This window comes from Lathyrus oleraceus, chromosome 1 (assembly GCF_024323335.1).
Source record: "Lathyrus oleraceus cultivar Zhongwan6 chromosome 1, CAAS_Psat_ZW6_1.0, whole genome shotgun sequence".
In the NCBI taxonomy this organism is placed as follows: Eukaryota; Viridiplantae; Streptophyta; class Magnoliopsida; order Fabales; family Fabaceae; genus Lathyrus; species Lathyrus oleraceus.
Genome location: NC_066579.1, coordinates 447,648,757 through 447,663,814, shown reverse-complemented (window position 1 = coordinate 447,663,814; position 15,058 = coordinate 447,648,757). Strand labels below are relative to the sequence as shown.

The 15,058-nt window shown below is 39.4% G+C and overlaps 1 protein-coding gene across 1 annotated transcript; it reads left to right on the top strand.

The window, feature by feature from the left end:
* Positions 1–6,721: 6,721 nt before the first annotated feature.
* On the top strand, positions 6,722–8,053 carry LOC127115238 (uncharacterized). The gene has a single exon (XM_051046828.1). It carries the CDS (start codon positions 6,722–6,724, stop codon positions 8,051–8,053), a length of 1,332 nt encoding a protein of 443 aa, XP_050902785.1.
* The last annotated feature ends 7,005 nt before the right edge of the window (positions 8,054–15,058 follow it).

The following is a 15,058-nucleotide window of genomic DNA, read 5'->3' as shown; positions in this document are numbered from 1 at the left end:
AGAGTAAATTTGATTTTGTAATCATTTTCATATGGTTAAAATTGTAGGACATAGGATCTAGGGAGACCCAGTTTTGATTAGATGAATTCATCTGGCCAACTACCATCAACCAAATTGTTAACCTTCAATTCTCTTGACTTTTTAGGCTCATGGTAGATCATATATGCATAAGATGATGAATTTTGAGGTGTCCCTTGAGAAATTTGATCAATTGGTGAGATAGCTTATTGGAGAAGTTACTCAAGATACCCAGTCAAACTAGGGTTTCCAAGGCAAATCACCCTCAAACTCTTGAAGAATACTTGATCAATATAACATGTAGGAATCAATGGAACTCATATATGATGCTAATAACCATTCTTAGATTAATTCATGGTTGTGCTCTTTGTCATGAGGGTCTTAAACCCTAGATATGAACTTGATAGATCAATTGGATCATGCCTTACCTACAAAAGAGTTAGGATAATGCAAAGACATATTTTTGGTATTTTGGTTAGTAAAATGATAATATACAAGTATGATACAATCACATAGTTGTCGCGATGCGAAAAATACCCGAGCGTAAGGAACGCTCAAAATATAAACAAAACAGAGTCGCCACCGAACTTTATTTATTCCCAAAGAGGGAAAAGGAAAACATTGATAAAACCCACGAAAAACAAAAAGAAATGGTCTTCGCAACCAAATCGGGTTCGGGAGTCAGTTATGCAAGGGGAAGGTATTAGCACCCCTCACATTCATCGTACTCGATGAGACCCATCTAGTTAGTTTCGTGTAAGAGTATTAGCATGATATCATTTGCGAACTTCTACTTAAGGAGTGAGGAAAGAGAAAGAAAGAGAGGAAAGACTTAAGGTTTTTAATATTAATGTGCCTGACAAGATTTCGCAATCCTGCTCCTACGTATCTCCAGGTGCTATGAAGAACTCAAGGCATATGTAGTTCTACCCAAAGAGAACTACTGGGTGGGTTGCTTTTAAAGAGAGTGATGCTTGGATCATATTTGAGCGATTAAACCTTTACTTGTTGCTCGCTCTTGGAGGCTGAAGTCTTCGTTTGTTTCGCATCAAAATGGATATTGCATACTCTTTTCTGAAAATGTTTTCGGAGTCGCACAAGGGCGGAAAACAAGTTTGATGAGTTTGAGTTGATTTTAAGCGGATACAAGCATCTAAGCAGGGAGCTCTACTGCAGTACTCAGATGCTCGAAAAGGAAGAGGCATAAGCCCAATCACTCTTTTTTCATCCAAAAGTTTGTTTATGAAAATGTGTGGCAAATTAGGTCAAAGTTCATTAACGGAAGACGATTAATCAGACAGAGAGCTCTACAGCAGTGTCCAAATAATCGAGAAAGAGAAGGTTGATACCCAATCAATCTTTTTCTTCTATAAGAGAAGTGACCTAATTCTGGTAATTATTGTATTTTAATATGGAAGACGAATGTTTGAACATTGAGCTCTACAGCAGTATCCTAACATTTGAAACATAGAAAGTCTAAACTTAATCAGTTTCTTCCATTTTTATTGTGAAAAACTTTTAAAACTGGGGGGCGACTTGACTTTGGATCAAGCGTCTCAAGTTGACTTATGAAAATAGTTTGGATGTGGCGGGGGCTTTCAACTTTGTGAAATGGTTTGAAGTTAATTTTGAAATTGAGTGAAAAAAATTGATTTTGAAAGTGATTGGAAATTGTGGAAAGTTTAGTGAAATTATTTACATGTGTAGTAGGACATGGATTACCTAATTAATCTAAACACATTGAAATCAATTGAACAAATAATCAAATAAAATCCACTTTGCAATCATGCAAATAATTAATTGAATTACAATGAACTTACTCTAATAATAATAAAAAATAATTAATTACTAATCAAATAATAAAACTAAAGAAAAATGAAATACTAATCACAAGAGAGGGTGCATGCTAATATAGGGGTATAAACAATATCGCCTAGAGCCAGTTGCTAAGCCAAGAACCTGATCCCGAGGATGAAAACTTCTTGACATTAATTAATATTAATAATTGTAGTTATATATATTTTTTAAAAAGTACATAGTACTAAAAAAATCTTCTACTTAATCTCATGTTTTGAAATTGTTAAATAATAAACTTATTATTAAATTTGTTGAACACATTTTTCTCAATAAAATTTACACAACTATAAAAATCAAGGAAATAAAGCATATATACAGAATTTAGCGGCAAAAAAACAACAACATAGAAAATCACGAGTAAAAGCTATACAACTCCCATCTAGAGAAACTATGTAGATAGTTGAAAGAATTAGAAAAGAGTTTAGGTGACAAAATGAGAAAACTTAATTGTATATGTAACACCCCAAATTTTGCCCTAAGATTAGTCGAACCATCTCGCGTTCTGTTGCATTTTTGCATTTAACTAATTACTAACAAGTTCTTGTAGTTGGTTGATTTTTGCAGGAAACATCGCGTGGTACGCTCTTTAGCTTATGAAGGGCAAAACAGTCATTTGTTTACAACCGGCCGTCAAGTTTGAATTTTGAGTTGTAATCAGGAACTTTGGTTTGTTTGATCTGGTTGGGAGATTTTAATCAGAAATGGTGTCGGAAGCAAAGTTAGTCGGATAACCATATTGCATTGTACCGTCATTTTATTTTAAATTAATTTTATTTAATTCTATTTTATATTTCATTTCATTTTAAAATAGATCATCTCATTTTAAGTTTTATTTCATTTTAAAATAATTAATCTCATTTTAAGTTTTATTTCATTTTAAAATAATTAATCTCATTTTAAGTTTTATTTCATTTTAAAATAACTAATCTCATTTTAAGTTTTATTTCATTTTAAAATAACTAATCTCATTTTAAGTTTTATTTCATTTTAAAATAACTAATCTCATTTTAAGTTTTATTTCATTTTAAAATAGCTAATCCCGTTTTAAGTTTTCATTTCATTTAATCCCGTTTTAAGTTTTCATTTCATTTTAGATAACTTCATTTTAAAAAAAAATTATAACTTTATTTCATAGTTTTATTTTAATTCTATTTCCAACATTAAACAAACAGCATATGCAGTGGTTTTCATTTTGTTTTGCATAATCATAATAATAATTTTCCACAAAAATAAGGAATTTTTATTAACTCTTTACACAAAAATAATAATACATAAAATTACAAAAATAATAAGTACATTTTCTACAAAAGGAATCATAAAATTCTTAAGTTACTATACTGTCCGATGTCTATTCGCTCCGATTCTCCGACTTTTCCGACATATCTTCAAACCTGCAAAATGAGCAAAAACAAGGAAATTGAATCGGTTAATTTGACACCCTCAGAGATATCATCATCGGATGTCCGGTTCGCGACCTCGGCCAGAACAGGGCAGATGTTTGTTCTTATCGAAAGGCACCGAAAGATGAAGAGGAAAACTGCATTTTGAGATTGCTTGGCCAAAAAGAGATTATACAGAAAAGAGCTTATTTGAAAAGCCGGTTTGAGAGGAAAATTGCATTTTGAGATTGCTTGGCCAAAAAGAGATTATACAGAAAAGAGCTTATTTGAAAAGCCGGTTTGAGAGGAAAATTGCATTTTGAGATTGCTTGGCCAAAAAGAGATTATACAGAAAAGAGCTTATTTGAAAAGCCGGTTTGAGAAGTGATTTTTCTCAGGAGGACGGTTTGCCCCAAATGGGACCTTAACTCCAATCGTCCTATGAAAAACACAATTCCAACAAAAAGTCCAACAAGCTGAAATAGTTCAAACAAAACCAATTCAGAAACCAGTTCAGAAAAACATTTCAGAAAACCAGTCCATCGAACCGGTTTAATTAACAAGTTTTCAAATCCACTGGATCCGTTCAACAATCCAAGCAATAGTTTTTTCCGAAAAAAAAGCAAGCAAATCTAAGAAAACTTTAGAAAACCACACAAGATCCTGTCAAACTCAGCACCAATATCTCCTGGAAAAGAGGCGTTAAGTTCGCAGCGGCGTCGCAAAAATCGTCCAGGCCCATCAAACGGAAGTATAAGAGTTTCATATGGTTCTTCAAAAAAGGGGATCGAAGAGAAGAACTTGCCGCAGCGGCTCAACAACAACAGAGGTTCAGAGGAGCCTCCGCTCCTTCATCATCACCTCGGATCACAAACGGAGAAAGAAAAAGAAGCAAACCTTGAGAATAACGATCTGAACCTAGCAAAGGAAAGCCATCGAACCGTCACCGTCGAAGCCGCAGCCAGAGGCCTCAGAAAGTTCTTATCACCGGCCGTTCTTCACCATCAACAGGTATAGATTTTCGGTCATTACTAATTTTCGGATGATTTCTGTATGTTTCGTGTTTAGGTATAATGAATTGAAGAAGAAATAGGAGCATGCATCAATGGAAAGGAAGGGGAAAGAAGCTTTCGGAAAAGCATCCATGGCGGCGAGGCACACATGCAGGAAGCGAAGAAGAGGAAAAAGGATTGTCAAACCCTAACCAAGACAACCTAGCCTTTTAATTTGTTTCTGCTTTACTGTCCTTCACTATCTTCCACTTTTCTTTTGTTTTGCTCTTTATTTTATTATAATAAACACTATTTTTTTTAAAATATTAATATTGAAAAGTTAGTAGGGGTTTAATAATTGGGATTCCTCAAATAGTTGTAGATTTTTATATAGGTTTATTGTAATTAATTTGTTTTAGTAACTTATAGTAAAAAAATATCCTTATACCATTAACATGTTTTAACAATAACCTGTAGTTAGTCTTATTAATTTACTAACTTTTAAAAAAAAAAATTTGTTTCATTAGCAATATGAGTCGTTGGTTAAAGTTAGATTAATGGTAAGGATAAAAGGTCCGCTTGTTAGAAATCTTTGTTTTAAATTAAGAATTAGCTTTTTTTTTTTTAAATAAAACTTAATTTTCTTTCTTATCGTAAAAATGCAAAAATTAAAATTAAAATAGATCTTTTTTTTTTTTTGTAAAATAATTAAAAATATGACAGGGGTTTTTTTTCTTAAAATAATAATGAACCCGTAACAAAATTTGTATTTTTCTCCTTCAATTTAGCAGTTTCATTTTTGCCGTTGATTTCTGTCTAACTTTTCACTAATGTTCTTTGTGTTTCTCCTCAGATCATGCTTAAATTCCGATTAATATTTATTCAGTTTATTTTGTTCCATGGATGTAATTTACGCGAGGCCATGGTCGCAGTTTATTTTATTTTTGCATTTTTTTGGGATTTGTAATTTACGCGAATGATCATCGCGACAGCTTTCTTTACTTTCAGCACTTTATTTCTGCCATATAATATTTTGCCATGTTTGCATGTTTTCCCGTTATTTCCCTTCCGAAGGAATTAGGTCTAGCCGTTTGACCGCCGAGTCAATAGCCTTACCCTTTGAATGTTTCAAAACCCTAATCAGCTTAGGCGTCCCGCCGCGGACCCAAATGCCCTTTACCCTAGCTTTAGGTCAAAGAGTCGTCGTACTCTGTTGTAGGGTTTCCCGCCGTGGAATCCCTAATAATTTCAACCCTAATTTTAATTAACAAATTCAACGTAGAGGTTGGAGCCTCCGCACTCCCCGTAAGCGTGTCCTTAAGATACGTTTATTCCCCATTGAAACCTTGACCACAGTCAAGACGTTTCTAACCTCCCTTACGAGGGGAACTACAATTACTCTGATTCCATTCCCGTCAGGATATGTAGGCACAAGATGCGACGTCTTGCCGAGTAAACTTAGGACTAACCCTTAGGTCTCTTTTAGGTCACTTTATCCTTTAGCTCAGTACATATTCCCAACAGATAATAAAAATAAAAAGACATACAATAAACAAAAGGTTCCTGTAGAGTACTACAGAAGTTTAGGGTGCTAGTACCTTCCCTAAGCTTAACCAACCCCTTACCTAGGTATCTCCCCGCATTGTGCTTACGATGCAAGTATAGGTTTTTCCTCTTTTGACCTTGTCCTTCGGATAAATCAAAGAGCGGTTGTGAATTAAGAATTGTGATTCAAGCTAATTAATAGTTTGATATCCTATTTCCACCGCAACAGAAAATGGCGACTTCACTGGGGACAACATAATTAAGGGTTGCCCCTATTTTGTTTATTGTATGATATTTTATACTATTAATTGTATGTATATATTATTGTGTATTATGGGGGGTATCTTTGTTGTGAGGTAAGTCCTACACCCGGATTTGAGTGAACTTATTATAGGAGGTGATAGATTCAACGAAGCTTATAGGGAGTTGAATCCCGACCAAGCCGACTTGAGAATCACCGCTCAGTTGAGGCCCTTTTGAAAGGTAGTTCTGTTGAACGAGTAATCGTGAAGACACTTACTATCTTCGATGGGAGCCTATGACACCGGGGACCGTAGTTACCTTAACACCACTTTGGCCTTATATAGGACGTAGTGCGGGGACTATGAGGGAGTAATCCCAAAATAGTTGCTACGCGATACCACACTCAAAAGAGGTTCTCTTGAGAATATTATTAACCACCGAGTCAATTGGGAAATTGATAATATCCGAAAGATGGACTGATGACTTTGGGCACCGATTTAGAACCCTTGTTCCGCAGGTACAATTAACCCTATAGTACATACCTCTGTGGGATGGGTAGACCTTGACTTCCGCTCATATACCTATAACCTAGGACTTTGTGTGTTTATGTGTATTACATCCATAAAACATCACATTGCATTACATCTCATGGAATTCAAACTTTATTTATGAACATCGCAGGCTACCATGGATTACAATAAGAGAAACACCTTGAAATACTCTTTTAAGAATTTTAAGTTGGATGACCTAAGGAAGCTAGGAGCTTTGGTTGAAGATCAAGAGGGGTTCAAGGACAAGTACGGAAGGCTATTATCCTTATTGAGAATCCAAGTGAAGGATGGGCTTCTTTCTACGTTACTACAGTTCTATGATCCGGATTACCATTGTTTCACGTTCCCAGATTATCAGCTATTACCTACCTTAGAAGAGTACTCTCAGTTGGTGGGGTTACCTATTATGGATAAGTCTCCGTTCCCTTTCTTAGAGAAGGACCCTAAAGAGGAAGACATTGCTAAAGCCATATGCTTAAAGGTGTCCGACATCAAAGGCAATATGATCGCCAAAGGCGGAACTGTAGGGTTACCTACGCTTTTCTTAATCAAGAAAGCCCAATATTATGCCGATCATTTAAGCATGCCTACCTTTGAAACAATCCTTGCTTTGCTTATTTATGGAATGCTACTCTTCCCAAGTTTTGAAGGATTCGTTGACATTAACGCCATCAAAATATTCATGAAGAACAATCCAGTACCAACGTTATTGGGTAACACTTATCATTCCATACATCTCCGGAATTTTCATGGTGGAGGAATGATCACCTGTTGCGTGCCTTTATTATACAAGTGGTTTATTTCGCACTTGCCCAAGTCTTTTTTGAGTCTTGACAAGGGATTTTGGTCACCAAGGGTCATGGCGCTGACACACTCGGACATCGTTTGGTATAATCGTGTGTATGATGGAATACTAATTATCGACAGCTGTGGAGACTTTGCCAACGTACCTTTACTTGGTTTTAATGGAGGAATCAGCTACAATCCAGTCCTAGCTCGCCGACAGTTAGGGTATCCCTTGAAAGAACCGCCTAAAAGTGTTCATGTGGAGAAAATCTTCTTTAAGGGTGACAAAGAACTTCAAGATCAGATTGTATCCGCTTGGCGTCATTTGCACAAGAAAGGCAAAGAAAGTTTGGGAAAGCCGAATTGTGTGTCTATGGAACCTTATCTTCGTTGGGTCCGGGAAAGAGCCATCAAGCTGAAGATGCCTTATCCTCGCCAAGATCCTTTACCTCCGAGAAGAGAACCTGTTTTAGTATTCATGTCCGAAGCTGAAAAGTTGGAAATCGCTTTGAAGAGATCACAACATGAGGCAGAAACGTGGAAAAATAAATATCAGGTTATCGTCAGTGAGAATGAAGAGCTACAAATGCAGCTGCAGGCGAAGAATGAAGAAGTGCTTTCCTACAAAAAGAGAAGAATCTACGAGGATTTATTTTCCTCCGACTCTCCGCCTACTCGTTGAAGTCGTGGACTACGCTTCCTTAGGGCTTTCGTAGCTTTTATTTATTTTTTTTATTTTTTTTTCCTTGTTAAGATTTTTTAAGAATATTTATTTGTAATCCATTTTCAAATTAATAAATAAAGATCCCAGTGGTATTCCGCGATGTTCGTAAAGGCTTGAATTCCATGAAATCTTTCATTCGCATTTTGCATCACATTTTGCATTTCATGTGTCTCCCGGTTGTCTCATACTCGGTTCTAATGCGTACAGTTTCGTCACCCTGAATCGATACAACACTAGAGCTCAAGCTCGAAGAAGGATGGAAGAGCATGCTCAAGAGATGGATCGCGTTAACAACGAGCTAGCAGACCTTCGAGGGAATGTAGGAACGATTATGGAACTACTTCAGGTTATCAATGCAAAGATGGATACTCAGCCTACTGTGGTCTCTGAGATCAACACTACCGCTGCCGTAGATCCGCCGGTTGTTTCAGTTGAGAACCCATTTCCTTATGGTCTTTCGCAGAGTTTCATACATCCGCCTGTTGTTACGTCAGTTCAACAAACTATGTCAGTTGCACAAAGTGGTCAACAAGCCATGCCGGTTATACAGAACGTTCAACAGACTGTGCCTTTGGTTCCCGAGCCTCCGAAGGTGGTCCCTACCTTCACACAAGCTAATGTCCATACTCGGGTGCAGCCTTATCTTAATGAGCCTGTTTATGAAATTCTGGATGATAATGATGAAGGGTACCAGCCGCGTGATAGGCTCCGCGAGGAGGTTGTTACTATTGATAAAAGATTAAGAAAGATGGAAGGAGACCAGATCTTTGGTGCTGCTGCTAGAGACATCTGTTTGGTTTCCGGTTTAGTTATTCCGCCAAAGTTCAAGACTCCGAACTTTGACTGCTATGAAGGGACTACATGTCCGAAAAGCCTTTTGATAATGTACTACCGTAGGATGGCTGCCCATGTGGAAAATGACAAGTTGATGATCCACTGTTTTCAAGACAGTCTGAAAGGTGCCTCGTCGAAGTGGTATTTAACATTGGACCAATCTCACATCAAGTCTTTTCAAGATTTGTCTGACGCTTTCATTAAGCACTATAAGTACAACATGGATTTGGCTCCTGACAGGAGACAACTTTTGAGTATGACGCAGAAAAATTCTGAAACCTTTAAGGAATACGCCCAGCGATGGAGGGAAATTGCTTCCCAGGTTGAACCTCCATTGACTGATAAAGAATTAGCTGACTGGTTTGTTGACACCGTTCGTCCTGAGTTCTATGAAAGGATGGTGGGTAGTGTAACCACGAATTTCGCTGATATTGTTGCTGTTGGAGTAAAGGTTGAATTAGCTATTAAGAGTGGAAAGATGTCCAGTGGTTCTAGCAGTATGAGTTCGAAGGACCAAGCTAAGAAGACTTCCGTCAATCCTCAGAGAAAGAAGGAGGGAGAGACTCATGCTGTGTCTTCAGATAGGAGAAGGAATAGGCAGTATCAATATCCTCCACAGTATCCCCAACCACAGGGATACCCGGTTCAGTATGCACCACCGCCATACGTGGCTGCTGTTGCACCATCTTTCAACCAACAAGCTCCACAAGCGCCCGTTTATCAGCCCATGCAACAGGTTCCTGGTTATCCGCCTCCGGTTTATCCTCCTCCGAACTATCAACAAGCATCCAACGCTCAGGCGAGTCAACAACCGAGGAACCAGGCACCTCGCCAGAATGCTCCAAGGAGACTATACAAGACTTGTCCACCGATTCCGATGACGTTCACCGAGTTGTATCCTTACTTGGTGCAACGCGGTTTGGTCACTACTCGAGCTTTGGGACCGCCTCCGAATCCTTTGCCAGCCAACTACAACGCCGCCGCTCATTGTTTATTTCATGAGGGTGCGCCAGGTCACGACTTGGAGAACTGTTATGCTTTGAAAAACCTTGTGAGGGATCTGATGGAAAAGAAGATTCTGTCATTCAACGATCCGCCGCCCAATGTCAAAAGTAACCCTTTGCCTGACCATGGGGCTGTTAATGCCATTGATGCTTCGTCTGAAGAGAATTCTATCCTTGATGTAGCTCAGATTAAGACTCCACTCAAGGCATTCCATTCAAAGCTGTTTAAAGCAGGCCTAGTATCTGTTTCCCATATCGGTTGTACGAGCTGTAAGGGATGTGATAAGGGTTGTGTTATGGTTCGGAAAGATGTTCAGAGATTGATTGATGATGGTTTTTTGCAAGTAGTTAACCAGGTGAAAGAAGTAGCCGCAATTGAGCCTACCTTCAACTTGCCAGAATCAAGGGGTAGGATACCAGTGTTTAATTTGCCAGCACCAAATTCTGTCATGCCAGTGTTCAGTATACCGACTCCTGTTACTCCAACAGTGGACCAGCCTAAACCGTTGATTATCGAAAAACCGAGCCCATTTCCATTCAGTGATCCCAAAGCAGTACCTTGGAAGTATGATGTAACCGCGATTGACAAAGAATCTGGGAAGGTCATTCCAAGAGAAGAAGTGAAGGTTGATGGTGAAAGTGTGACTAACATAGCTGGGGCAAGCAGGATGACTCGCAGTGGTCGCGTGTACACTCCCCGTTTTGATGAGGCTCCACCTAGAGAGACAACTACTAACACTGCTGTGCCTGCCAGAGATAAAAATAAAGAGGTTGTTACTAATGATGCAGATGCTGAATTCTTAAGGATCATCAGGAAGAGTGATTACAAAGTCGTTGATCAGCTTCATCAGACCCCTTCGAAGATCTCTATCCTGTCTCTGTTATTGAATTCACCCGCTCATAGGGCTGCTTTGCAGAAAGTGTTGACGCAAGCTCATGTCGCTCAAGATATTACTACCGGTCAGTTTGATAGTGTGATCGCCAATATTACCGCATGTAATACTCTTAGCTTCAGCAATGAAGAGCTACCGAAAGAGGGCCCGAATCACAACCGTGCTTTGCACATATCAGCGAAGTGTCAAGAGGATAATTTAGCCAGGGTGCTTGTGGATACCGGTTCATCTTTGAACGTCCTACCCAAGAGAGTTCTTAGCAAGTTGGCTTACAAAGAAACTATGGTGAAGCCTACTTCTTTGATTGTCAAGGCGTTTGATGGTTCTCGTAGAGCTGTGATTGGAGAAGTGGAACTTCCAATTCTGATTGGTCCGCATGTTTTCAATATCACTTTCCAAGTCATGGATATCAATCCCAATTACAGCTGTCTACTTGGAAGACCTTGGATCCATGCTGCTGGGGCTGTGACTTCTACCTTGCACCAAAAGATGAAGTTTGTAGTTGATGATAAGCTGATGATTATTCACGGTGAGGAGGATTTAATGGTCAGTAATTTATCTTTGTTCCGTTATATTGAGGCCGATGAAGACGCGTTGGAAACTTCTTTCCAAGCACTTGAGATCGCCAATGCGGTGTTAGTGGAGGTCGAAGAGACTGTGGAAGGCCAGAGTAATCCATCTTTTTCATCCTTAAAGAGTACCAGATCAACAATTGACAGGGGCATTCCTGAAGGTTGGGGAGAGATAATCAACGTCAAGACCAAAACTGATCGCCACGGGTTGGGTTACAGACCAACTCATGATAAAGCTTCTACAAATGTCGAAGGGCGTCCGAAGATTTACCAAGAAGTGTTTATCAGCGGAGGTTTTCAAGTTAATGTCGTCAGCGATGGTGATGAAGATGACGATTTAAGCAACCTGGTGTTCAAGAGTAGTGCAACATTGAGCAACTGGGAGGCTATAGAGATTCCTGTTATTTTTCCAGTGTCAAAGTAATTTAATGTCTCATTTGTGTTTTCAAATCCATTAGCTCTGCCCCAGGCTATTGGATCGCATTGTAGGGCCACCTTTCATTTCAAACAATTATTAATAAATGCATTTTGTTCTGTTCCAAATTGTTCCACTGTTTTTTTTTTCACCTTTAAAAATGAAATTGGCAACCTTTTCAAAAACAAACTAAAATACATTTTCACTTCTCTCATTTTCATTAAACATTTAATAAAATAAGCCTTTCAACATGCAGTGACATTACAAACCTTGTTGAATCTAATGACAATATTGTCTCTCCTGATTGGGATTCACCCATTTATCAAGCTGAAGATGAGGGTGAGGAAGATTCTGAAGTACCCACTGAACTGACAAAGTTGGTCGAGTACGAGTACACGGAACTTCAACCAGATAAGGAGCAGGTAGATTTGGTTAATCTTGGCACAGACGAGGACAAGAAAGAGGTCAAGGTTGGTACAATGCTTGGGGCTGAGATCAAGCAGGGGTTGATAAAGCTTTTGAAGGAATACGTTGATGTGTTCGCATGGTCGTATCAAGATATGCCAGGTTTAGACACAGATATTGTAGTTCACAAACTACCGCTTAAGCCAGAATGTCCTCCTGTCAAACAGAAACTTCGAAGAACGAGACCTGACATGGCTTTGAAGATTCGAGATGAGGTTAAGAAACAGTTGGATGCGGGTTTCCTTGCAGTTGCAAAGTATCCTGATTGGGTTGCCAACATTGTTCCAGTGCCCAAAAAGGACGGTAAGGTCAGAATGTGCGTAGACTACAGGGATCTGAACAAAGCTAGTCCAAAAGACGATTTCCCATTGCCTCATATTGATACCCTTGTCGACAATACAGCTAGTTTTGCAGTTTTCTCATTTATGGATGGTTTCTCCGGTTATAATCAGATCAAGATGGATCCAGCCGACCGAGAAAAGACTACATTTATTACCCCTTGGGGGACCTTCTGCTACAAAGTTATGCCTTTCGGTTTGAAGAATGCAGGGGCAACCTATCAGCGGGCCATGACTGCCCTCTTCCATGACATGATGCACAAAGAAATTGAAGTTTATGTGGATGATATGATCGCCAAATCTCGAAACGAAGAGGACCATTTGGATCATTTGAATAAGTTATTTGAACGACTCAGAAAGTACCAGTTGAAGCTGAATCCCGCTAAGTGTACCTTTGGTATTCGATCTGGAAAACTACTTGGTTTTATTGTCAGTCAGCGAGGAATTGAAGTAGACCCTGATAAAGTCCGAGCCATTCGAGACATGCCAGCTCCGCAGACTGAAACACAAGTCAGATGTTTTCTGGGGCGTTTAAACTATATTTCCAGGTTTATCTCTAATTTGACTGCTACTTGTGAACCGATCTTCAAGTTGCTATGCAAAGGCCAGACTATTGATTGGAATCCTGACTGTCAGCGGGCGTTTGAAAAGATCAAGGATTACTTGCAAGAGCCTCCTATCTTAATCCCTCCTGTTCCTGGAAGACCGTTGTTCATGTACCTTACCGTTCTTGAGAAGTCTATGGGTTGCGTACTTGGGCAACATGATGAGACTGGAAGGAAGGAACATGCCATATACTATCTAAGCAAGAAGTTCACTGATTGTGAAAACAGATATTCACTCTTGGAGAAGACTTGTTGTGCGCTAGCATGGGCTGCTAGACGTCTCCGGCAGTACATGATTTGTCATACCACATTATTGATTTCGAAGATGGATCCAATAAAGTACATTTTCGAAAAGCCGGCTCAGACGGGGAGGCTTGCCCGTTGGCACATGTTGCTATCGGAATATGACATCCAGTACGTACCGCAGAAAGCTATCAAAGGAAGTATTTTATCAGATTATCTGGCAGATCAGCCCGTAGAAGATTATGAGCCTCTCAAGTTCGACTTTCCTGATGAAGACATCCTATTGATAAAGAGAGATTGTGAAGAGCCAGGTCCGGAGGAAGGTCCGGAACCGGGTCTCTGGTGGAGGATGATGTTTGATGGTTCTTCAAATTACAGTGGGCATGGTATAGGCGCAGTTCTGATGAATCCGAAAGGTGGGTTCACCCCTTTTACAGCAAGGTTAGACTTTGAATGTACAAACAATGTCGCAGAGTATGAAGCATGCATTCTTGGCCTTGAAGCAGCTATCGACCTCCGAATCAAACTTCTCAAGGTAAGTGGAGATTCAGCCTTGGTTATTTATCAAGTAAAGGGTAAATGGGAGACGAAGCACGAGAATTTAATCCCTTATAGAGCCTACATCATCGAGTTGATTAAGTATTTTGACGAGATCAAGTTCGAACATGTTCCGAGATCTGAGAATCATGTGGCTGATTCTTTAGCCATGTTAGCATCCATGTGGAAGGTCAAATTGGTCAATGAAGCACCTCTCATTCGAATTGAACGCAGGACCGAGCCCGCGTACTGTCAGGTGGTCGAAGAAAATGAGGTGGATGAAAAGCCCTGGTTTCATGATATTAAGAATTATGTGCTCAAACAGGAGTATCCCGAGGGTGCTTCCTGTCTTGACAAGAAGACATTGAGAAGACTGGCATCCCGTTTCTTCATCAGCAATGGTGTGTTATACAAAAGAAGTTACGACATGGTTTTGCTCAGATGTGTTGACAAGCATGAAGCAGACATGTTACTTCAGGAGATTCATGAGGGAACCTTCGGGACTCATGCCAATGGTTATGCGATGTCTAAAAAGATGTTAAGAGCTGGATATTACTGGTTAACGATGGAGTCTGACTGTATCCAATACGCCCGGAAGTGTCCCAAGTGCCAGATCTACGCTGACAAAATGCATGTTCCTCCTGCACCGTTGAACGTTCTGACTTCACCGTGGCCTTTCTCCATGTGGGGCATTGACGTGATTGGGGCAATTGAGCCAAAAGCTTCCAATGGTCACCGGTTCATCCTAGTTGCTATTGACTATTTCACCAAGTGGGTAGAAGCTGCTTCCTACGCCAATGTGACCAAACAGGTGGTTGCCCGCTTCATCAGGAAAGAAATTATTTGTCGTTATGGAGTTCCAAGTCGGATCATAACTGACAATGGTACCAATTTGAACAATAAGACTATGAAGGAGTTATGTGATACCTTCAAGATTGCACATCATAATTCTTCTCCATACCGTCCTAAGATGAATGGAGCTGTTGAAGCTGCGAACAAGAACATCAAAAAGATCCTACAAAAGATGGTTAAGACTTACAAGGATTGGCATGAGATG

What these genes read in the sequence shown, in the direction of transcription:
- LOC127115238 (XM_051046828.1), top strand. Translation starts at nt 6,722, where the DNA reads ATGGATTACAATAAGAGAAACACCTTGAAATACTCTTTTAAGAATTTT.